Source organism: Spermophilus citellus (genome assembly GCF_964194105.1).
Source record: "Spermophilus citellus genome assembly, chromosome: 1".
Lineage (NCBI taxonomy): Eukaryota > Metazoa > Chordata > Mammalia > Rodentia > Sciuridae > Spermophilus > Spermophilus citellus.
The window spans coordinates 45,070,544-45,097,115 of record NC_138182.1 but is presented as its reverse complement, the minus strand read 5'-3'; the positions used below and the strand labels follow the sequence as shown (position 1 = coordinate 45,097,115).

The 26,572-nt window shown below is 39.8% G+C and overlaps 1 protein-coding gene across 6 annotated transcripts in view; it reads right to left on the bottom strand.

The window, feature by feature from the left end:
• ENOX1 (ecto-NOX disulfide-thiol exchanger 1) overlaps positions 1–26,572 on the bottom strand; it is a 549,814-nt gene that overhangs the window by 67,125 nt on the left and 456,117 nt on the right. For all 6 annotated transcript variants that reach the window (XM_081287123.1, XM_081287124.1, XM_081287121.1 and 3 more), the window contains one exon: positions 3,202–3,309. In XM_081287123.1, the coding sequence (XP_081143249.1) occupies positions 3,202–3,309 (108 nt within the window). The remainder of the gene's footprint in view (positions 1–3,201; positions 3,310–26,572) is intronic.

Genomic DNA, 26,572 nt, shown 5'->3' with positions numbered 1-26,572 from the left:
AAATGTGAAAGAAAAGAAATTTGCATGCACTACCAATGTGTTTGATTCAGAACATTGATTCTTTCTGGCTATTTGTGTGTATTAAAATGAAGGCATCTTTAGATTTTTTTAATGCAATCTTAATCTCAGAAAGAAAGCCACATGCCCTCCAGGCCGACAGAGGAGTTTTGCCAAAGTGACATGAAAAATTTGTCATGCAGAATTTGAGGATGGGGCAGCTGATTATGGAACCAAGGCTCTTTGGCTTATTGTCACATCAACTGGCTTAAGGGGAAAAAAATGCCCATTCTTCTTTAGGTCTACATCATAGATGTTCTTATGCATAACAAATGCAGTTGATACATAAGAATAGAAAAGGTGCACCAAATTAGAGGTAGTACATAAAAGGACTTAAAAAACTAGCTCTTTTCTTTATAAAGTAAAAACAACAACAACAACAAAAAAAAAACTAGCTCTGCTTGTTGGGTGCGGTGGTGCATGCCTGTAATCTCAGTGACTTGGGATGCTGAGGCAGGAGAATTTCAAGTTTAAAAGCAGTATCAAACTAAAAAGAAATTAAAAGGGCTGGGGATGTGGCTCAATGGTTAAGTGGCCATGAGTTAAGTCCCTGGTTTAAAAAACAAAAAAACAAATAAACAAAAACTATCTCTTCTAGCTGAAGATTTCCTCATCTTCCTATTTAACATTCCTCTGCTCATTCCACATTTGGTCCCATAACTTGTGCTTTTATGAGCTGGTGTGGGGATTGCTCAGAAGGTGGCTCTGTTCTGCAGCAGAAGTAAATGACTATTTGTCAAAGTCCATTCCACCATTCTACCTTCTACAAGTTTATTTACCTGCATAAAAATGCCAGTTGGCCTCCTTCTCCCTTTCAAATAAACTCCTTCCTCCCTAGTCCATGCTATCCTCCAACTGCCCTCCCTTTGATGTGCCCGCTGTCTCTCTTCCTACCTCTGTCCACTGCTATCGCTCACTCTGCTGCTTTCTTCAGCTAGAACATGAACATTTTATCTGATGGATTTTAGGTTAATGAACAAACATTGGATGTAGAATGTACCCTTGATTGTCAAGAAGATGAAAGATAGGAGTCTGTGTGCCTGGAGGGACCTAAGGAATCTGTATTTCAGCATACAGGAAGGTACAGGGCATAGAGAGTGACCTGACTTCCCTGATGGGTGGAGAGCCAGCAGTAGGAGGGTCTGCCCTCAAGACTTTGCCTTTCTGGTAAGGATTCCCAGCAAGTGGCAGCTGTATTGAATAGCAAAATACAGTGTGTGTTTGTGTGTGTGTGTGTGTGTGTGTGTGTGTGTGTGTGTGGTGTGCATGCGTGAGCCCATTTGTTAAGGCCATACATAAGCTCATAATGGATTTACACAAATCCAAAGCAAACCTCATAAAGCAATGTTGGTGGAAGTGAGGGGTGCATTTTTCAGCCTGTGGGTAGGTGGCTGGTTGGTTGTAGGGAGATTCCATGTACATTGTATGCCACCTTCTGAAAGGCAGACCAGGGGTAGCAGGCAAGGGGCTCTCAGGCAAATGGCTTGGTGTTGTTCAAATTCCTTTGGCTGCTATGTCTCACTGGCTCCGTAGACTTAGGTATTCTTGGTGACCTTGCTTAAAAAGGGCCCTCGCATTTAAATTAATACTGTAAACGTAAAAACACTTTCTTCTCAGTTGTATTTTTCTATGTCTTGCATGATTTCAGTTATTCTGAATTCTCTTAACATTCTCCTTTTTAAAATTTAAGTCATGTAAAGTGAGATGTGATATTCCATCAATGCCTACCTATGCACTTTGCTCTTTGAAAATGCATACCCTAACAAGACTACGTTGATACTTTCTGCACAACTCAGAATCTATTTTCATAACTGGAGTTTCGACTTTAAATAAAAATAAAGGCTTTGAGTCATTTAGAGAAAAGAGAAAGTCACCTCTCCTCACCTCAGTTAAAGCCGTCTTAAAAAAAAATCAGCAGAGAGAGCAGAAAATAATGAAAGCCCAAAGTTATGACTATCTGACCTGAAGCAAATTTGGACCAATTCAGCTCAATTTTGCTAGGGTTATATCAAGGTGGGGTGGACAGTGATTTGTGGTCTCCCAAGTAGTAGGTCATTGTGAATTTAGTTGACTGAAGTTTTCAGTTCAATCTAACATACCTGAAATCATACAATTCAGCCTCAGTATAAGTTATTGAGTCTCTATTATTCAATAAAGATAACCATTACTTTTAAAAAATATTTTCTTGCATAGCTATAAAATGTTTATAAACTATCTAATTAATATCTTTGCTTTCTTGAAAAAAAATATATATATACCCCAAATTTTTGAAAAAATAAAAATCATTTTTAAGTGACTGAGTCCCAGCTGACTAGGGCCACACTCTTGCTGCTTCCTATTTTCTAAAATAATCTTCTTATAAACCACTAAGTGTGAATAAAAAATTTAAAACCACCTACATTTTGACTACAGAGAGTTGAGGTTACTGTGATTTTTTCCCCTCCTAATTACCAATCATTACATTGTTGGCAGCAAGTGAAGGCCAGAAAATCAGAAAACCTCTCGAGGACTCTCCTGGCTCCTCCCGTACAGAGAGTGAGGCTTAGATTTCACTCTGTTGACTGTGGAGTGATCCATCTCATCCTGCTGTAAGATGATATTTTCCATCCACCTATCAATGTCAGGCCACACTTTCGTATCAAGGAAAGCCAGAATGAAATGATCAGATCATATGAAAGGTTTGTTGCTTGTCGTGGTCAGATAAGTGCCCTGATGCACACAGGGAAGAGACTTTTTTTAAATGTTGCTATGAATCAGTCCTTCTTAGTTATAAATCTGCAGGAACATCATGGATTATGCTAAATTCATTTTCCTCACTATTAGACTTAGAGGAAGCTAGCTGCTTACTTTGAAATATATCTGCACTACCAGCATTGAAAAAATTTATCAAAATTCACTTATCTTCTGGAAGAAACATTCACACAATGAGGGTGGGCTTGGGGAATATAAGTAAATGCAGGGTGAGGACAGAGAAGTTGAGAATGACAAATTCCACAAAGCAAAGCTGCCAGTAGGATTGACAGGGTATGGGCTAATTACTCCAGAGATGACCTCAGCCATGCTTGTGTGAGTGACACGGTAGGGTGTTTGCACCAGGCACATTTGACTTGATGCGTCAATCAGAGTGTTTTCTCGTTCACTTACTTGCTCCTGGAGGACTTTTAGTAAAGCTTGTGTGTGGGACTGCTCTTCCTTTGCTTGTTCCAGTTCTGACTTTTTGTTGTTTAATTCCTCCTGGATGGTCAGCAATTGCTGTAAAGTTAAAGGATATTTAGCATAATTAGGATGGAAGGCTGGGTGAATGCAAGATAGTAAAAATATCCTCAGAATGACAAGGAAACTTGTACATACACACCTTAGACATTCATTCAGACACTGGTTGCCTTTTTGTGCATGCATTTTCCCCACTTAATGTCAGGAGCATCACCATCTTGGATGCACTATTAGGCTGTTTGTGTTACTGATGCATGAAACTCATTTTAGAATTTGTGAGGATACCATTGAATTTCTTTGAACAAATGCATATTTGTAAAAATATGTTGAATAGTGTTAGTAAGCAACATGCTGACGGATGAAGAAACTAAAGATTAATAAAAATGTAATCAGTAAACTGGTCCAATTTTATTTCATTTTACATAAAACAATACAGCTAGGTTCATAGTAGCTTTGTAGAGCTACTTTACCAAGTGGCAGGGACCAAAGATCCTTTTACTTTCTCTGTTAATGATGGTGATGTTTTATTAGATCAGCAGGACTGAAGTCCAAACTGCAATCAATATATCAGGCAAGAAAACTGCTGATATAAGCTGTCAAAACACTAAGCTATGGCCTACACTGCTATTTTTAAGCAGGCCACAGAAGGGATTTTTGTAAGCCTTGAGCTCTCCTTGCCCTATCAACTGTAACTCATGCGGAGGCTTGCCCTGTCTGCCAAAAGCTCAGCGCTGCCCTGCACCGACTCTTTGGGATATGGTTCTATGTTAAAATACACATAGGCTGGAGCTTCAAAACAGCCCCTGGAAACAGCTCTGTCTGTTCAGAGTTTCTAGACAACAAAGGACCTATTTAAAAATACAGGAGAGCTCTTTTCCTGCTGCCATACATAACAAATGCTGCATGGATGATGTGAAAGTGTTGGTGTATTCCTGTTTTCCAGGGACCTGTCTCCCACATCCAGGCTATTTCTTCAGGGCCTTGACAAGCTGGCTGCAGAGTGGCCTGGCCAGTTCCTAACTATAAGAGTCTGAAGAAACACTGGCACCGGATTTCTCGTGCGTAAGCCCACCAACTGGAAGGATTACATTTAATCTTCAAAACTACTGGGTTTGGGGAACTTGTGGGAAAGCAAGTGCTCAAAATACACACTGTGCTTTCCTTGGGGCTTGTTGGCGTTGTTTGTAACTTGGGTACTGCATATAGATTCAATAACATACTTTGGTTCCTTTGTCATAAACAGTTATTTCAGATAATCTCCCAAAGCTCAGTACCTCCCGTCCTACCACCTATCCATACCACCATCACATGAGGGGATCATACCACCCACAGTAGATCTCCTAAGAGTCTGTGTAATTTAATTTATGCATCAGAGATTAAAGTACAGCAACTAGGGGGCCCTTGGCATAGGGTCAAGCACCTATGACTGTGTCTACCCAGTGGGGGATGACCTTGTTCCTTCATTCTCATTCACCACTGACCCCCAGAACAGTCCCAAGAGGGTCGGTGCTCTGACTTTAGGTGATGCAGAATTAATTTTTACTTTTTGGTAGAAATTTTAAAATCCCATCTTTAATCTTCCTTTCAAAATGAGGGAAATGAAGGACAGTAAATTGTCTTTAAAGGTAGGCATTGCCTAAGTTTGCTCACGGCAGCACTTGAGGTGGCAAAATTTAGAAACTGATGATGTCTAGTGATGGGGGGCTCACCACATTTCTGTCCCTGGGTCTGCACAACAGAACACCAGGAAGACATTAAAAATGAAGCTGCACAAACTCCACACTCACGAGGCAGCTCACACACTTCCATTTACCAAAAGGCTTCCATTTAATTTGGCAATTGTTCATAAAAAAGGATCCCTGACTCTGTCTCTGGGTGAGTAGGTTTTTGGATCTTTCTTTTAGTTTTGCTGTCAGTTTCCTGACATATCTGTAATGAGCAAATACTACTTTAGTAATGAGGAACAAACAATGAGCTTAAGGTTGGGGACAAGACAAAGAAAGGAATACTACTTGGAAATAAATCCCCTGGAGTCTTCCATTTCATCCACCCATTCACAACTCTTCGAACTGTTAAAACATACACTCCTTCCCCTTCCCCACTTCCTGTTTTAGCTTCCATCCTGTCTCATTCCTCTTGGAATCACACTTTTATTTTTTTGAACAGTTAGACGGTATTAGTCAGTTTGGGATAATATAAGGAAACATCACAGGCTGAGTCCCTTAAATAACAGAGACTTCCTTTCTCATGGTTCTAGAGGCCAGAAGTTCCAGATTACCCTGGGTAGGTTTCTGGTGAAGGCTTCCCGCTTGGTGACCTTCTCTGTGGGCTCACATGGCCTTTCTCCAGGGTACTTTTTTTTTAATTCACATTTTTTTTTATTTGTTCTTTTTAGATATACATGACAGTAGAGTGTATTCTGACATATTATACACACATGGAGTATAACTTACTTTAACTAGGATCCCATTCTTGTGGTTGTACATGAGGTGGAGTTTCACTGGTCATGTATTCAGATATGAACAGAGGAAAGTTACGTCTGGGAATCACACGTTTCAAATAACACATCATCACTCATGTGTAGGCGATCACTTTAATGGCTTATAATGTCTAGGTTTTTATTTGAGTATATTTTTCTTATTTATATATACATGGCTGTTTTGCATGCATTTTTAAGGGTTTACCATATTTCTTTATTGTTTACTATGATATTAGTAAGCATGATGTTTTTAGGATCCATCCATGTTAATATTCTATAGATCTGATCTATTCTTTCTAATGGCTGCATAGTATATTCTAAGGGGTACAATGGCCCAATTTTACTGAATCCACTGTCCTAGGGAAGGATACTCAGGTTATCTCCAATTCTCCCTACTCTACACTGGCTGTCTTGGAACATGCTGGTGTGTGTTCCTTTAAGTCCTGTGGGAGAATTTTCCTGAGACACATCCAGCAGTGAAACTGCTGGGTCACAGGGCTGCCCTAAGGAGGTCACATATCCACACTGCCCCACAGAGCAGCTGCAGCAGTGCCGTTACCCACCAGTATTCTCTTGAGAGCTGGGGTACACCACAGCTACAAGAAAGCCTTGTTCAGATTTTCCATTTCTGCCAACATTAGAATATATAGATTCTTCACCTTTAAAACAAAAATTCTATTCTTCTCTGATCCCCTGTGATTATAAGCATCTTATCACGTGCTTGCAAGCTTTGGGGTTTTTATTTATACTTCTTAAAGAATAGTCAAGTCCAGAGGTTCTTGATTCTGTCAATCCACTAATATTATCTAGGAAGTTTTCTTTTCTTTTCTTTTTTAATACTGATTTCTGGGCCCCACAGAAGACCAATTAACTCTAAATATCTAAAGGTAGGATGAAGGCATTGATTGTTTTTCTAAAACCTTCCCAGAAAATGCTAACGTGGTAGTAGGGATGAGAACCTCTGTCCCCTTGAGTGCTCATTTAATCCTCAGTCTTGTGCAAGGTGACCTCCATCCCGAGTCCTCTACTTAAACAGTTCTCACTAGCATCAAGAAGCCTTTTGTAACTGCAGCTCACATGGCAGGGCCTTTTCTTCTTGTCATATGCTCTTTTCAGCGATCCTATTTGTGCCCATGGCTTCAGCCACAGACCTCAAATGCTGGCGCATTACAGAGCCTACATTATAACACTGCCTGTCTCTTACTGCTCACCAGACTCTTAACTGCTCCAAACTGTGGCTGTCAGCACATTTTCCCACCCCAAACTTCCTCCCCAGGGATCTAGAGTTAGGACCCTAAGTCACCAGTTCATCACTCTCTAAAGCCGGATGCCTATTCCTCCACCCTTTCTCCATTCATCTTCGCTGTCATAGTTACCACATCTCTTCTCCTCTGGATGTTGCCTGTCCCACTAACTTTCACCACATATCACCCCAGAATTAAAGTGTCCCATTGCTTAAAAATCCAGTTAGCTCCCAAACCAGTGCACTTCTCACTTTCATTCTTCTCTTCCCCAGACATGCCAGGTCCCTTCCATGACAAAAGTAACTACCAATAATTTTGCCAGGCAGATTCTGACTCAATCTTTTGAGTCAGAACAGGGTTTCTTTGTGCAGCTGAAAAGAACCCATCCTCTAGGCACACATGACTGTCACCAGGGTGCATGCTCAGACCTTACAGCAGGAACTTGGTTACATTCTTGGTTACTCCTCTGGAACAATACCCCCGTCCAGGGCAGAAGCTACACAATTATATGCAGTAGCCTTGGCCTCTTCCTAAATAAAGATGTCCTCCAATCACCCAAGCACAGCTAGTCATCCACCTTCTATGTTCCCAGAATACTTGCTACGGTATGTCACATTTTATATCTATCTCTCCAACTAGACCATATCCACCAATGGGAAGGTCAAAGGTAGGTAGTAAATTAATGAATGAATGCCGGGATGATGAATGTCTCTGGTTTGCCTACTTTATGGGATTAAATCATGTTTTAGCAAACAACATAAAAAGACTACTTGAGGTTCTATCACTGGGTAATTTATTGTTGTAGACATAAAGCTTTCAAAGGAAAGCTCCATTGAAGACATTTTGATTCATTAGTCTGGTAGTTTCAGATTTCTTTCTTAATTTGAATAGGAATATTTCTTAAAAGGTTAAATAATTCCAATCAATGAGTTTATAAATATGTAATTTATTTCCCATAAACCACCAAAAGAGAGCAAAACCACCAGTAGAGGGGAAAATAAAATCAAAATCCTTGGACTGCTCTTTGCATTCTATAAAATTAATGCTTTCTTTTGTTTACAAAATAGAAACTCGTGAATCTAATATTTACATATTCAAAACAGTGGTGATTCAAAACTGGTATTCTTCATTTGTCTAGATGCCCTATAAAAACGGTGAGATAGTTCACAACCAGATAATTTAAGTTAGGCTTTCTGGCCCTTTTCATTGAAATTTATGAGACTGTATAATATTCTTTCTGGCTGGAATTTTTAAGTACCAACGTGTCTCAATTATAGAAGTTCACAAGCAGCTAGAACTTAATCAGAAGTGTCTCCTGGCTAGATTGGCTGACTGCAGCATAATTTTAATTTAACATTTGAGAGTATGGCATTCAACAGATGCACTATTACATTCTTCGGTGGTTACAACTGAGTGTGTTCCAATTAGACAATTATCCATATGCCAATCAAGTGGAAACACTCTGGTGGACAATAAACAGGTAAATAAATGCCATACCTGACACATCTTGGTATTTCCAGGTGACTGATTTAATAGGATCATTTGTAAAGCTCTTTGGGGACGTAGACTTCCATGTGTATTGGGTCTTTCTTTCTGATAAATTCAAAGAGCATTACAAATGTTATTTGGAGCCCCAGAATAAGTGAGGTCACATTTTCACTTTTACAGATGGGAGAATCGTAGGCACACAGAGGCTGAGTCATGTATCTGAGGTCACACTGTCTGGGAGAGACCTACCACTTACACAGCTTAATTTTCCTCCCTCAAATTGTGAATTCTACCTTGGAAACCACACTGCACCATCAAATTTAAATGGAAATCAGGAAATGCCAATCTTAAAATCCTCCTAGCAATGACCTCCACCCAAGCACGCATCACTCCCACTTGGAAGCTAGGCTGCTGGAGACCCGCCATTGTGTGTACCTGTGAGCCATGGGGTGGATTTCACTTTCCTTTATAAACTGTGACCCCCAGGCTGGAGATGTGACTCAGTGGCATGGCAGGCATGTGGTCTTGGGGTTTGAGCTCAGTACCAAAAAGAAAGGACAAAAAAAATTATAACCCCTTCCTGTGTTTTTTCTAAAACTCTTATTATAGTTTTGTTACCAGGGTGAAGTTTTTATACAGTTAACAGATTATATAAGGTTAGATTCCAAGAAAGTCATAGATGGCAGTGTAAACACTCTGTATGAAATACACCAGCAACATGCCATTATAAGCTGACACTCACAGGAATCTTTGGCAGGATAATGTGTGGCTAGGGATAGAAGTGGTGGTTGGCACAAAGTAGAGAAGACCCTAAAATAGAACAACGATTTTGTGTTTTCCAAGGTGGCAGAGGACTAAGTGCCCTTTCTAAATTTATGTTGCTGGCAGGTCAGGAAACTCTTTTTTGTTAGGCCAGGTAACTGTGACACCAGCACGCGCGCGCGCGCGCACACACACACACACACACACACACACACACACAAAATCACTATACTTTTCCTCTCTTCCCTTTGCTTGGCTCTCTATTCAGTTCTGAAGCAATCTGCTAATATTCATTCATTCCTTCAATCAGCTCTGAGTTTCCTATGTGCAGGACTGGGTATCATGGAAGCTACAGAGGAAACAATCAATAAGGACCTTGTCCTCAAGATGATAGGTCATGAGGATGCTAATTAATTTAGGAAAGCAAGAAATATTCTTAATAATAGCTAGAACCAATATTGTTTTCATAGGAATCCAGGAGGTTTGGGGGAATCAGATTCAGGGTTGGAAGAACAGGCTCAGAGGCATCCACTGTGAATCACAACCTGTTCTACTTATTGGAACTAAATAGTCATGATAGAAACCTGGAAACCTGTTAACTCACAGAGGATCATCAACTTAAATTCTACATGTTTTTGCCCTTTTGACTCAGTTTAAACAGAGAGTATTCCATCTCCATAACTCTGTTATAAATTAGATGCCCTACTCAGGAGGACACGCCTTTAAAGCTAGTAAAATATCACCTAAGGAAATGAGGCCAGGGACTTCCAAAGGGAATTTCCACCAAAGGCCATGTGGGTGTGACTGTGTCTGGATGGACTGGTCCCAGGAGCACTTGCAATGTTCAGTCTCTGTGGCAATGCTTGGGAGCAGCCAGCCTCATACTGTCTGTGCACCCTGACTCTAGCCCCATTTCTCCAATTTTTCAGCCTGCAATGTGACACCCCCCACTCCTGGGGCCAACTTTGCCAGCTCCATGTCCTGCCAGTCTTGAGTCAGGAGAACCCCCCCTTAATCTCTTCCCCCTTGGTACCATCCTTCGCCCCCATGTCTCCCCTGCTCTCCAGACCCTCCAACCCTCCATCCTGTTTTCTTCTGACTTCATACTGTCCAGGAACATCAGCCAGGAGTCCTGCTGACAGTCTCCCACCTTTGCCTGTTTTACATCTAATGCTCTGAATCCCGAGCCAATCCCCAATTGTTAGGGAAAGTGTGAGGTGTAAAAAAATCAAGTGCATATCAGAACAGCCTAGGAGGAAGGCTTTGCCTAAAGGCAAACACATCAAATGGTATTTCTGACAAAGCAGAGAAACCTGGCTCAGGGGAAGGACCATCATTTACCACCCAGTTCCTGCAAAGTTCACGCTTCTCCTTGGGAAAAAAAAAAAAAAGACAGGATTGAACAAGCCTGAATTTTCTCATCACAGGGGGTGGTAAGACTACTACTCAAGATCTATTCTAGTTGAAAATGTCATCTGCTTCCACCTGGGGATGAAGCCGCACTTCAATTTATGCCAAGGTATGAAAGTAACTATGCCTGTGGCCTCCCTCCCTCAGGCGCATGACCCCTGGGGGAGGAACATGGCTTGGAGAGAACTCCACCATTCTGATGACTGATACCAGAACCCTGGATCATAGAAATGAAATTGTGTTCAGAGCTAATATCCTATTACACCAGGCCATACATATTTAATTCCTTGGGTCTTTCCTCATAAATCAATTCCTCCGGGCCTTTAATCTCGTCAATATCTTTCTTGATATTGAATTTTAAATGCCATTCTCATTGCTAGGCAGAAAAGGCAATCTCTTGTTCTTGATGGGATCAGGCTTCATTTACAGCCAAGGGACACCTGGAGCATGGTCCTGTCCCCTGACACTGCTGCAAAGATCTGAATGTCAGCCAGAACAAAACAACCCAGGTGCAGGCCTCCTGGCCGACGTGGGAGGGTGAGGAGTGTACAGGTGGGCAGGAGGGTGGGGATTGCCCTCCCAATCATAAACACCATTAACCATGGGGTCATGCTTATCAGTACCTTGGGTACCTGAGACTGCTAATGAGAAATCAGAAATAAATGTTTTCAAGGGTCTGGGCCCCCAGGATGCCTGAGACATGAAGTACCCTGCTTCCTCCCGTGGGCCACACAGAGCCAGGAACTCCATTCCTCCTTGCTGATTAAGAGCCTGAACCAAAGGATGCACAGTGTACATACATCTGAGTGAGCTCTCCTAGGACATGCAAGGCGAGAGGTAAGCAACACTAGGAAGGAACCCCAAAGAACAGGAACTGATGGCTAAAAATATTTTCCCCAGGTTCCCCAGGGCTGGTCTATGATGCAGTAGCACTTTCCCTGTTGTAAAGAAAGAGGGAGGAAATCCAAGAATCCTTTAAGTCATGCAAAATTTGCAAAAAGAGGCAAGAGTGATTTTTATCAGTCTGCAAAAACCATGGGGAAGTTGTGAAATCACAGGAAGTTATGGAAATGCATATCTGAGGGTCTAAATCTGTAGGAAGTAGTGTGGTCCCAAGGGCGGGGCCTGGGAACTGTCTGCTAGGGGTGGAGGAGTTAAGTGAGTACAGTGGTACTGAATTTTGAAACAACAACAAAGCTAACTGAAGGTCCATCCATTTATTATCACAGTGCATCAGCAATTCTAAGCAAAATTGGTGATGAAATATTCCTTCCTCATAAAAATCTTCAGTTGATCTAAATTCTAAACAATTTCGACCAGTACTATTAAAATTTAGCAACACATACATCATCTTCAAATTAGCCCATTCCATTGTTTACTCTTTCACAAACATATTATATATTGAAACTGACTTGCTCCATTTCTCAGCCCTCTCCCCTTCCTCACAAGAGAACTCACCTACACTCATTTTTTTTTTTTTTAAATTTAGAATCTTTTGAGCTTGCTTTGAAAGCAGTGTCTCTAGAGTCCCTGGAGCACCACATATATCCTGAATTTCAGCAGTAGATTAAAAATAAACAACGATAGCACACTTACCACAAAGACTACAAACTTGAACTTGAGCTAATTGGATTCATACCACAGGTCTGCTTCAAGAATTTTTATATTTAAAATGTAAAACAGTGAGATTAAAAACTATGAGTGGTATTATTTTGGGTTACTAAGTGCTAATTTTAGTTCCTATATGAAACATCTTACTGAATTTTAATATTTAAAATATTGAATGTATTGTTAATTGTTAACTTTAAAACTAAAAGATAAATCAAGAAAATGTTATATTTGTGGCATAATTAGTAGTTGCCTAAACTGTGCCTTTTGCATCAGGTTTTATTAAAATTCACTTATTACTTAAGGGGCAATGATTTACATACAGTATTATGTTAACTGTAAAAAAGGATCAAAGTTCAAACTCTTAGGTGGGTTAATGAAAACTACTGAATGGATTTTTTTCATTGTACTATAATACTTTGTTCTGGCTTGGATATATATGAAATTAAATATATTAGAAACTTCAGTCTGCATCTCCTCCCTGGTCATTATCATCATTTGTATCACTACATGGTTGACACTGAAAGCAATGTCATTTAAAGGAGGGAAAGGATAACAAAGATTCTCTCTTAGCGTTAAATTGAACTAGGTGCAAAATTATCGACTATGTATAGGGCAATCAGGTGCCCAAGAGAGGGATATCATGACCCTGGGCTGGGAGCTGGAAGAATCTTCCAGTAGACATGGTTTTAAAGACCACTTCCTTTTTTTTTTTTTTAAATAAACCCTTGGGAGGGACTTATGTGAAAGACAGATGCTTCCTGGTATTCATATAAACCAGTGAAATTCTCAGCAACAATATGCTATATCCCAAATAAGGCAACAACCTAAAAGAAAGCCAAGGATTGGCACAAAGGCAAAAAATAAGCCAAATGTCAACATTTCAGAAGTTATTAGCCTGATTAGTTCTACTGTTGATTTGCTGTGAAACCTTGAACAAGCCAGTTTACTGCCCTGGTCTCCTCTTTTTCCTAAACTTTCCACCCTCAGCACTATCTCATAAGGATTAATTTCTCATCTGCAAAGCAATGCACCAATTAATTTCCTGAACACAGGAAAAGCAGATGCAAAAGTAATTCAGAAGGCTCTAAACCCATTTTCTCTTTTTTTTAGATGATTTTTCTTTATAGTGTAATTTGCAGTGTCATCTTAGTTTCCTGATCTTCAATTTCTTCACATATTAAATAAACAATTCTTACCCTTGGGATATTGTGAAATTGAAGAACATCGATTAAGTGTGGGAGGCTCCTTGAATGGCAAAAGATACTGAGTTAAATAAAAGTGCTGCCATTATCCTCTCTGAAAAAATGGAGAGGGAAATCCAGCAAGGTCAAGTGAGTTTTAACTGACCTGAGTGAGCAGTGCCAGGGATTAATATTCACAGAGAAAGGTATATTGTTTGCCCCACCCTCACCATGCTGCTTACCGTCCTTCAGCCAATTTCAAAACACAGACTAGCCAACTTGAATTAACATCATTCATGCAATTTATAAGAGAAGATGTCAAATGCCTTGCTGAAGTAGGAATAGATATGAGTGCCAGTCTCTCCATTGCATTTCCTGGCAATTCTGCTGCAAATGATAATCCAATTTGCTGGGATTTATTTATTTGTATCACTCCTTTTGCAATTATATGAGGTGGTTATCACCCCAACCTCTGGGCACATGTACAGTTGTTAATGTAGAAATTTAAAACATTAACATGTTTTCCAGCTGGGTTGCCCATTTACCTCAATCAAACAAGAACCTGATTGAACAGCTGGGTCTTGCAATGTGCTCCAAAGGCCAACAGAGACTGGTTCTTTGTAAGGGTTATAACTCAGTCATGATCAGAGACGACAGCTAGAAAACCCTATATAGGTGACTTGTGACCAAAATCTTGTAGCCATTTTTGGATGTGTCTTTCGCTAGCAATCAGGGCCTGATCAAATTCAGCCACTGGAGAGTCAATCCATAATTCATTTCAGCATCATCAGCAACATATATTAACACTATCACTAGCCTCTTTGGTTGTAGTTTGGGGAAAGCAGCTTTTGATTTAATGGGTGTGGAATAAGGATATGTGTTAGAGGCTTAAGAACTTCTAGTTGAATCTTACTGGTATTGCAAAGACCTAGCATGTTCTGCAGATAAATGAAAGGAGGAAATACAGTTGCAGGTCTTATCCAAGGATGGAACTTTTCTTTATTCTGGATGTAGATGGTCCTTATCACCTAACACTTAACTCCAGATAATGGCAGAACTTTAGTAAACATAATTCAATAATTCAATGATTACAATATTTCCAATTTTTCTCAGTTAACACAAATTGACATTTTAAAGACTTGGAGAATCAGATATCTAGGGGCAGGATAGAGAAACATAGTCCCTGAACTTCTTGAATCTTTGGGTGACTCAAGGACAAACTTCATAAATAAATGGGCATATTCATCTATCATAGGAGAAGTGAGAGGCAGAGAAAGTCTGCCTCTTCCCCCAAGGTTTCCAAGGTATTTTAATACATTTAGGCTGGCCTGGAACCCCACAGTTTAGGAGTCTTAGAATAGCGGTACCCTTGGAGATCTCTAAGTTTTACCTGTTGTTGGCTCCAGGGTCAGGTAAGGGCTGTACCAGACAAGACTCCTTTCCCTGAGTGTTTTTAACAACCTGTAGGTGGTCTTGTTGCAGCTGCTTAGCCTCTGAACTATATGGATTTGTCCTTCTTTGAACTGCAGACACTTTTAAAGGAGAAATAATGATGACAGCAGCAGTAACAGAAAACCTTAACAAATACTGCCATTGTGAAATGTGCCACATATTCTTAATAGCTGGGGCTGAGGTTTAACTGGTAAAATACAATACAGCATCACCATCTTGCATAGATCTTAAAAGTGCAGAGAGAAAATTACCAACTTAAACCAATCTTCTCTACCTCTAAAACATTAAATATAGGAAACTAAGGAAGTAAGCTGAGTACATCAGACCCTTTGTAATGGTATGGGGTGTTAGTATGGCCAAGAATGATAACAGCAAAAAAAAAAAAATAAATAAAAAAATAAAAGGTCTTCAGGTTACAAAAATTAAAGGAAACTAGAGCTGTAGCTTCATAATTACTATTGACATCACACACTATAATAAAGAGTTCCTCTAGCCTAAGCCATATCCCTGTTCTCAATCTGCAACTGCATGCAGTTCCATATCACTTGTGGGATGTCTACCTATGTCCTTTAGGTGAAAATTTCAAGCATAAGTTTTGCTGAAGGCAGCTCAAAGTCCAGTTCCTAACAATAATAGTGCAGAAAAGATGATCATCCATACAATATAGATACTTAAGTTTGCATTACAAAAATGATAGATAGCAAAGTTATTGTTGTCTTCTCAAAAGGAAAGAACAGGGAAACCACATTTTAAGGGTCTGATAGCAGACTTGGTGTACCATGAGTTTTTGCTTCCAGATGACAACTTGAAAATGTAAATCATGATATAGAGCAAATGATAATAAACAGTTGCATTCTAGTCCAAGTAATTAAAAAAATTATCTCTGGATTAATCTGGGAGGGTTATAAAAAACACATTTTGTCACTGAGTTCACTGTAGATAACTTTTATCATGGTAAGAAAGTTCTCTGCTATTCCAAGTTGTTAAAAAACTTCACTTTTCTTTGGTTGTTTTAGTTTTAAATCATGAACTGATATTCTTTAGCTACTAAAATGATTATATTACTCCAGCTTTAATCTGTTAATGAGATAGCTTCCATTAACAGACTTTTCTAACTTTGAAACAACCTTGAATTCCTGGAGTAAGTCTAATTTTATAGTTTATAAAATACCAGATTAAAATTTTCTTTTTTAAAGGATTTTAAATCTATATTCATAAATGACACTGGTCTGTAATTTCCTCCCTGTTTACATGGTCCTTGTCTTTTTTTTTTAAAGAGAGAGAGAGAGAGAGAGAGAGAGAGAGAGAGAGAGAGAGGGGGGGGGGGATTTTTAAAAAAATATTTATTTTCTAGTTTTGGGTGGACACAACATCTTTGTTTGTATGTGGTGCTGAGGATCGAACTCAGGCCACACACATGCCAGGCGAGCACGCTACCGCTTGAGCCACATCCCCAGCCCTGGTCCTTGTCTTGAATGGTATCAAACCTTATGAACTAGTTGGGAAGTATTTCCTCCTCCTTTTGTGTTCTCTGAATAAATTTGTAAAGATTGGCAGAATTTGCCCTTGAATGAGGGTAGAACTTGCCCCTGGAAGCAATTTTGTATCTGCTGTTACTCATTTAAAGTTTGTAATTTTCCTCTAACTTCTGTCTTACATGTATCCCACCAGCTCTGATATTGTATTTTAATTATCAATTACCTCTAAACATTTTAAGTTCAAAGTTTAATTTTTTTTGGATACAAGGGTTTAGAAGTATACGTCTAACTTCCAAATATATAGGATTTAGCTATCCTTTTTTTTTTGGCATTGATTTTTCTTAAGTTTTATTGTGATCAGAAAATTATACCACTCCTTTGAAATTTGTTGAGATTTGCTTGAAGGCCCAGTGAAGGATTAATTTTTGTAAATATTTCAGGTATATTTTAAAAGGAGAGTTTTCTGTATATATCCTGGGGATCAAAACTAGTGGCTGAGTTCTGTGAGAATGCTTCATTGCTACAAACACAGGTGGTCACAGCAGTTCAAACTAGAAACAGCAGAGCTGCTTAGAAGAGTGTCCAGATTCCCTAATGTATTTTTAGTCTTTCAGCTAAATACTGGGGTTGTATATTCTTGACCTTAAAGTGTACATCTGTGATATAACCTTGCTTTTTAATATTAAGCAAAACAATTAGGAGAAATTTTAAGCACTGTGCTGCCTCGTCTGGAGGCTTCTCAACTGTCTTTTCTAACTTATCAAGGCTCTTCAAGCCTTTGGATAGAAAGAAACTTGTTGGATCAGAAATATCTGCAATCAGACATACACACAGATGGCATCAATGCTGATGTGCTGGCCTGGTTCTTAAGGTTCCAGCTGTCTTTTATAGCTGTGGGCCAGCACAGGTTGCACTGGAGAAGACCAGTGACTGACAGGCCCTAGCATCTCCATTCCAGCAGAGCCTGATAATGACTTCTGAGGACAGGTTGACTTGATCCATCCTTACACTTCAACAGACTTCTCAGAAATCCAGACCTGTTTGGTCCACAGGATGACATTGTTTATGGGGCGACGAGTGGGGAAAGAATCAGAGTCTGAGAACCAGGCAACAGTTCAGAGTGTTCAGTTGCTGAGAGTAAATGTGTGCTGACTCAAGGAGCCATTAATTCATTCATTCATTCATTCATTCATTCATTCATATAGTTGCTGGGTATGAACCACTAAATTAGCCATAGAAGATTGGTTTAGGTATCAGGATTAGTTTCAGTTCCATTCAGTATCTGAAGAAAAAAATAAATTAACACTTATCTAACATATGGCCCCTATGTCCCAACTCACAGAGTGAGATATAAATAAACAAGAAAGGAAAAAAAAATCTCAGAATGCAGACAGGCAGGAGGGGACAAGAGTCAGGGGCCTAGGTAGTGGGAAGGGAGACAAAGGTGAGGGGCTGGGCTTAGCTCAGTGACTTGACTTCTCAATTTGATTGAAACTATATAGTAAATAGGTGGAATTAGGGACTCCCTAGAGCCCTTCCTTGTTCTAACTTCTGTATTTTGTATTGCTCTTGTTGTAACAATAGTGGTAAACATATGTTTTCTAAATTTGTTTATTTTGTTTTTTTGGTGCTGGGGATCGAACCCAGGGCCTTGTGCATTCATGGCAAGCACTCTACAACTGAGTATATCCTCAGCCCCAGACACAATACTTTTATTTTACTTATTTATTTATATGTGGTTCTGAGGATCGAACCCAGGGCCTCACACACGCTAGGCAAGCACTCTACCACTGAGCCACAACCCCAGCCCCTAAGTTTTGTATCTAAAGAAAAATTCCAATTATGATCACATTCTACTTTCTTTTCCTTATTTATTTATTTATTAACTGTGAATGGGTTATGTAGTTAAAGATGAGCATAGATTTCACAGAGAAATGGCTAGCAAATTGTGGACTTAAAGTCAGGCAAGTCAGTTTCCAGCTTGGCTGAAGACTGACCTCATTATGAAAGACCCCAAGGGCCCCAAAGGGGAAAAGACAAAACCTTGGAGGCTCTCCTTACATCTTCTCTGAACTTGATCAGTTCATATTACCAAAGGTAGAGTGTCAAAACTCTATCTTGAGTACTCCCTGTCCTTTCTCCCCAAGTGATTAACAGGAGGACTGCTGGGGGAAAATGGTAAAGAGAACTTGGCAGGACAGAGTTTACAGTTAGGCCATTACTAAAACCTTCCTGACATAAATTGTGAGTAGCAATGAAGAAATAAGAAACATAGGGAAGAAATATAAAAGACAGAGAAAAGAGAGCAAGGTACATAGATAACGAATGAAGTACAAAATTGCAGTGTATGATTGTGTTTAAATGTCTGGAAGTGTGTAGTGCACCATCTCAGTAAATCACTTGCTCAGGATAAAATGTAAATCATGGGTGGAAACACACACCTGATGTGGAAATGAGAGTTTCCCTCCTCACCCTCTCTGAACATATGAGTGATACCCAGCTTTAAATAAACTAAGGTAGTAATGATGGTGAAGACCTAGGAAAAGGACTTGTGCATGTGGGGCAGGACCACAGGGCAAATTAAGAGAACAAAAGGAAGACTAAGATAAAGCTCCGAAAAATCACTATGTTGGTCTTTCATTATCTTGAATCAAAGTGTGAAATATATCAAGAACTATGTAATGTTTTGAACAACCAACAATAAAAAAAAAAAACCTTCAGGAAACAGGTGTTTTCACTGATTAGAGGCGAGAAGTGGGTGCTCTACAAAGTGAGGACCAGATTGGGCACTAACTTTAAGTTTCCCTAGATGACTATTCAGGGTGCTTTGTTAAACAGAGGAGAAAAGGTAGTTTTTAACTAACCATTGAGAATCTTGGAAGTGAATTCCCAATTCCACACTTTGGTTACAGTTCTAGGAACTTTAACTATGTTTGGCTATCCCACTGGTCAATACTTAGAAGTGATCAACACTGTGTGTTTTTATGTATCTAGAGAAAATGACTGGAAGGAGACATGCAGATGTTAATAGCAGTTAGATCTGGGTAGTAATGCTATGAATAATTTTTGTTTCCTGTTAATTATTTCCTTTATATTTCCAAGTTTTCTGCATTGAGCATGAGTTCTTTTGCAAAATGGAAAATAAAACAAAAACTAAAATGACAAACTTGGGCTCAGGAAAACAATAGTCACACCTACATTTCTGCCCCTTTGTGTATTCTCTTATTCAGATAAAGAGGAGTTTTTTTTTTATATTTTATTTTATTTTTTTATTGGTTGTTCAAAGCATTTCAAAACTCATGACATATCATCTTCCATACATTTGATTCAAGTGGGTTATGAACTCCCATTTTTTTACCCCAAGTACAAGTTGCAGAATCACATTGGTTACACATCCACATTTTTACATAATACCATATTAATGACTGTTATATTCTGTTACCTTTCCTATCCCCTACTATCCCCCCTCCCCTTCCCTCTCCCCTTCCCTCTCTACCCCATCTACTGTTGTTTAATTCTCTCTCTTTTTTCCCCCTTTCCCCGCACAAACTCTTATATGTAATTTTGTGTAACAATGAGGGTCTAAAGAGGAGTTTTTTTTTTTCTGACTCATTCTTTGTTTCCAAGTTGTGTTCCTTCACAGAGATAAGAGGAAAAGCAAGAATATCACTTAGAAAGCTAAATGATGATCTCACAGAAAGATGATATCACTTAGAGTAGGAAAATAATGACGAGATAGAGAAGACAAATTTAAAATATGCTTTTGTGTTCACAATGACTGGGTAAACTTTTGTATGGTAAGGTGTGGAGGCAGGGTTTGGGAAGGTAATTGTTGGAAAATCTACCCTTGCTTCCTCTTCATAACCTTCGTTTCTGATGAGAAGGATATTGGCCCATCTTTCGAATCTCCAGGTTGCCTCTCCTAACCAGCTGCATGGAGAAAGCCCTGGAGCTTGATGCCCTCCCAACTGCAGCCCGACTGGAGAGGCGGATAATTGTGTGAGTCTGGCTGGGAGCAGGACACCTGCTGTATGCAGGCAGCCATGGAACTGGCAGGGTTCAGGGCTTCCAAGTGAAGGAGCAGGCTTCTGTGCACTGGCAGGCTATAAAGAAAGGAAGTCAAGGCCAGACCATCAGGATTCATTTTAGCATCCATGGCTGGAGGGAGAGAGACGGCAGTGGTCAAGCTGAGTAGAAGGCTAGAATGTGTCTGCGGCAAAAGTCTGTCTTGATTTACTACATTTAAGAAAAGATCCATTTCTCTATAAATCTGGTACTCATAGTGTGATATGGCCTATAAGTCAGGAGGCAATTTCCAAAAGAGGTGGTGAAAGGGAAGGTCATTCAAAGGATAACCGATCACTGCTGCTGGCAGAGTCAGGAAAAGCAGTTCCTCCAGCCCAGGAATGGCTGCAAGTCGACTAGAGATTCAAGGTTTCCCATGCAGATGTCAGAGAAAGCTGCAGAAGGCAGAAGCCAGATGATGGTAATGGTCTGCAGGGCAATGCCATTATTTCTTCTCCTGGCTCCTACAATGATTCGTCTGCTGGCCTCATTATTTTTAGAAGGAATGATAACTAATGAGGATGCATTTGATGATCAGATTAATTAATGGCAGAGTGGGATAACTAATGATGAGATGAAACCTCCCATAGTTAAGTTTTATTAGGCTTCTCTTTCTCTTCCCAGAAGTGAAGAGATTTATTTTTGCAGTTCAAATTTAATAACTAAAAGCCACATGTATGTTATTTTCCTTTGGCTAGCTCTTACTCTGCTAATGCAAAGACCAAATTAGCACTGTGACAACGAGTCAGAAAACAGACCATGGGTTTTTGCCATGGTACTGTTACAATGCACAAACACTCCCCAGGCTTTTGGAGTTGGAGGTGTAGCTCAATGGTAGAGCACTTGCTTACATGCACTAGACCCTGGGTTCAATTCCCAGCACTGCACAGAAACCAACAAAAAGCAAACTTCCCGGGCTTCTGCAATCATGGTCACTGTAGTTCTAAGGCACTATTTTTCAGAGAAGCTCTCAAAAAGTTATGGGACAACAGAAGGCGTACAGGAGCTGTGGCCAGACAGATTTGGGATGGAGTCCAGTCTCTGCCAGGTATAACTGCATGATGGGACAGTTACTTGACACCTGTAGGTCTGTTTCTTTCTTTCTTTTGGGGTACCAGGTATTGAACTCAGGGGTACTTGACCACTGAGCCACATCCCCAGCCCTATTTTGAATTTTATTTAGAGACAGGATCTCACTGAGTCACTTAGCTCCTCACTTTTGCTGAGGCTGGCTTTGAACTTACGATCCTCCTTTCTCAACCTCCTGAGCCACTGGGATTACAGGTGTGCACCACAGTGCCCAGATGTAGCTCTGTTTCTTTCTGGACAAACTGGCCTAGGCTTATGCTTTGAGCTGTTATGAGGATTGAGTAAAATACTCTACAGGTGCTTCTGTGAGGGAGTAGCCTCCCTGGAAGTGGCACAAGAGCAATCGCACAAGCTATATGGGATCAGGGAACTTTGGATCTGGACTCATCCACACTTACTCTGTGAATCCTGAGTATTCTCTTAAATTTCTGCAGCTGTTTATATTTTTTACCTGGAGCATGGCAGTTGCCGTCTGCATCTGCATAGTAGCTTTTTGAATTGGGTTTGCAGATGTGGTCTCATTGTATGACAGCTAAGCCTCAGTGAGTCAGAAGGACTCACTCTCCAGGTGAAGAACCTAGGCTCAGACAGCCTGATGTCCCAAAGCAGAACAAAAAACAGTGAAGCCAGAGCCTCCTTTTCCTTTCACTAGTTCAGTGTCATCTTATTATTCATGCCTTCAGTGGTGTGAACACAGCTTCTTTCTTCCCTCATCTTATGATATGACTTCTCTCCAGGGAAGACAGCAAGGTACCCCATGGTCCACCCTTGCTAATAAAAAAATAAATAAAAAACCTTAGGGAGGTTCTCCTCTCCATTATCTTTACTTTTTGTCTTTCTGTCTTCTCCAGAGTCCAACAGGAAAGTGATTTGAAAACTCCCAAGCCCCTAACAGATGTCAGGTGCAATCATTTCCAATAGGCAGGACTTTTTAATGTAAAGCCCCGGGCCAAGAATTAGAGAATTGATTTCTATTTTTGGTTCCAAGTGTAGCCAACAATCTCTGCAAGAGTCTCCTGCTGAAGTGGGATAGCTACCTTCTCCAGGTGTAAGGGGGAAGGCGCGCTGCAAACGTCAGAGCATGCACATGTTGCCAGCAGGAACTCTACAAATGACCTTGAGGAGGCTAATGAATTTTCATCACGTGGGCTGCTACTATAATGCACCAACCCTAAGTATGTGCCTGAAAAATGGAAAGAAAATGAAATGAAAAACTCTGGGATAATGAAAAGAAAGGGAGATCACAGTGGACTCAAAAATCTGGCTGCTCTTGTGAGCCCTGATGTTTTAGACATTGGACCCTTTTAAAGCTCCGTCATCTGAGAGATGTCCATGTTATTCTGATTCAAGTAAAATGCCAGTGGCTTTTAATGTGAATGTGGGAAATGTCTTGCAAATTATTTTCTATGCCAAAAAAAAAAGGAACTGCATCTGGGTAGTTGAAATGGAATCAGATAAACGTGGGGTATGTCTGCAGTCACAGCTTGTAAAGACTCCAGGTTTTTATGTGTCTATTTATACATGCATATATTTTTGAACTTTTTAGAGCTGAAGGCTTTACTAAAAGTAGTCCTGTGGCTCTATATGGTAATAATGATGTTTTCTTGCCCTGTCCAGTGGTACAAAATTCTTATGTGCATGATGTATAATTCTTTCATATATTAAAGACATTATGATAATATTGTTAAAAGCTTCTTCCTGGATGAGTCAACAATGAGATCATCACATATATATTATTATTCCTTCCAACTGGCCATTTCTGATAGTCAGAGACTCTACTTAGACAGTCAATGTTTTTGACTAGCATCTAGATAGATATTGCGTAAGAGTCCTTAAGATATAATTTATTATAAAAAATGTTGAATTTCTTCTCATAGAGGGATTTCTCCTTTTCCCTTTTTCTTGTCCTTCTGTGTTTATGCCAGCTTTTTTTTTTTTTTTTAGTTTTAACAACAGATGAATAATTAGTTGTTCTTCCACAGCACCTTCCCATATCTCTGCAAGTCCTTCTCAATCTGATTTGGGACATTTTCTACTCTTCTACTTTCTGCATAGTCCCTGGCGCCTAGGCTCCTTTGTACCATCGTTTTTGTTTTTTCTGTTTGTTGTTTTCTTTGGTTCCCTGCCTCCTCTGTCTTCTAAGAAGACAGACTGGGTGGCTAGCAAAGTTAGCCATTCCTCTATCTTTATGGCTATCACAGCCCCTTCATGTCTCCTTTCCCGACTGCTTGTCTTCCTTTTCCTCCTTCTAATTCCCTTTTAATCCTAGAACAACTATTTTTTTACTCCAAAATATGCTGCTTTAAGTTGCCTTCATAAAATTTGCTTGTTGTTCTTTCTTTCCTTCTATTTCTGGATGGCCAGAATAATTTGCAACACCCTCCCCACCTCTACACCTGGCCACATGCTAAATAAGAATCCATCCAAAGACTGGGTTAAAGTTGAAAGCCCCTGAAACAGGTTTCTGTTCAAGATATCAGATGCAGCGTGTGTGTGTGTGTGTGTGTGTGTGTGTGTGTGTGTGTGTGTGTTTCCCTTCCTCTAGGAACTTGATTCAAATATCTGTCAGTGAAGAAACCAAACAGAAAGGGAATTCCAGGGAGTTCATGGTATATGACAGGTTTTGCACCTGTAGCATCCTCTGCTTGCCTTAAAATGGAGCCTGCTGGTCAGTGAGCCCCCAGCTACCATGCGGGAGAAGACAGCCAGGCAGGAGTGCTGGATGCAACAATGAGCAGACCACACATTTAAACAGACAGATGGCGAATCATAACCTCACTCATGAAGAAGCCTGTCATGAAAGAGACTAAAATTCAAAAACTGAACAGCCAATACTGGAATTAATGGAAATGTCTTGGGAACAAAGGAATTTTAAAAATTCTAATTAGTATTCTCAAAAAGAGTTGAGAACATACCATAAAACAAAACAAAACAAAAAGAATGTGACTACATGAAAAGAGAATAATCACAGAACAAAATAAAGTTTTGGAAATAACATAATTATCAAGCAGATACTTCAATGGAAAGGATGAAAGAAAAAGTTAAAATGGAAAATGTTAGATAAAGAATATCATCCTCATAGATCCATTATCTGAACGGTGCTTATTTCAGAAAAAAATGAAAACCTGAAATGAGCTGGGTGTGGTGGTGCATGTCTATAATCCCAGTGGCTTGGGAGGCTGAGGCAGAAGGATCACAAGTTCAAAGCCAGCCTCAGCAACTTAGCGAGGCCCTAAGCAACTATGTGAGACCCTGTCTCTAAATAAAATACAAAAAAGGGCTGGGGATGTGGCTCAGTGGTTAAATGCCCCTGAGTTCAATCCCCAGTACCAAAAACACAAAAAAGAAAACCTGAAATGGAAGGATCTGAAAACTCTCATGCTAAGTGAAATAAGCCAATTTCCAAAAACCAAAGATCAAATGTTCTTTCTGATATGTGGATACTAACCCACAACAAGGGGGGTGGAATGAAGAATAGAAGTGCAGTGGACTAGACAAAGGGGAATGAAGGAAGGGAGGGGGAATGGGAATAGGAAAGACAGTAGAATGAATCTGACATAACTTTCTATGTACAGATATGACTATACCACCATGAAGCTCCATATCACGTACATCCACAAGACTGGTATCCTAATTAGAGCAAGACATACTCCATGCTATGTCAAAATAGATTCTACTGTCACGTATAACTAAAAAGAACAAATAAATTAAAAAAAATAAAATCTGAAAACAAAAGTGAAAAATGATCAAGAGGAGAGACTCCCTTGTAAATAAGCCCTCAAGGCATATTGGTCTCCCAGCTCTCCTAGCACGCCCTTCTCGCCCTTCTCGATGGGCTGGGAGAACTGGGTCTGCTGCACTTTTGAGGATTTTCACAGCTTTCAAGAGTTTTGTTTTTTAAAAGAAATTATCTCTTCCCTAAAATTTTCTAATCATTAAGAGCAGCAACATCTGCACCCCACCCACCTACATGGCACGGAATCAAACGCCACCTTCACCTCCACACTCTGTCTCCCCACCACAGCCACCTACACCTCCACAGCTACCACTGACACCTCATGTGCCACTCCCGTTGTCATTATTATTGTCTTGATTTCAACATACACATCATACTTCATTACATGTGAGTGTAGGGGTGCAACCAAGCGTGAGCTTTTCTCTATCACTAAGAAAAGAAAAAGTAATTATTAAGCAATTATTGTTTACACAAGTTTGCAGTAGGCCTGATTAACTTACTCATGTTCTACTTTGAAAACACTTACTGATTCCTTAATATGTACCCCAAAGACGACTCTTGCCTGACTTCAGCAAACTAACTGGGGTTACCCCATCGGGAAAGCAGTGATAATTTAGTTCTCCAGGTTCCATAAAATCAATCTGAATTAGTGAGATTCTGTAATGCAAATACAGAAAATCACACATATGTTCTTTGATTTTAAGGAGAAAAATACTTGCTATTTCCCATTTTCCCCTATCTTCCCTTGCTGAAAGTTGTTCAGACAGCTGTCAAGCACTGGCCCTTACTAATGTCGAGCTAAGAGCATTAGAGAGCCATTGTTCTACACGGGCCAATGGTTTGTTGGCCTAAGACAGCTGGTCTTCAGATTGGATTTGCTAACACTACTGAAAAAGCATCATATTAAAGTATTTATGAAGGTGGCTTCCAACAATCACCCTTAGTCTTACACAGTTTTATGCTCAGCAGTTTTTAATGGCATCTGTTGTTATCTGAATATTTAGTAGTCCTGTCCATATGATTTACAGAGGCTTCAAAAAGAATTTTGAATTTAAAATTTATTGTTTAAAAATATGATATTTTGACCTTTCCTCATGAATGAATGCAAAAATATTATTTAAACTTAGGTGTGGATAAAAGCATAATGAGATACCACTATACACTTACTTCTAAGGCTAAGATGATAAAACCAACTGTGCCAGAGTTAAATGATGAGGATGTAGGAAAACTGGAATTCCTGAGCAGTCCCATGAGAACACACAATGGTACAAGTGCTTTGGGAAACAGTTTCTTAATAAGTTGAACAG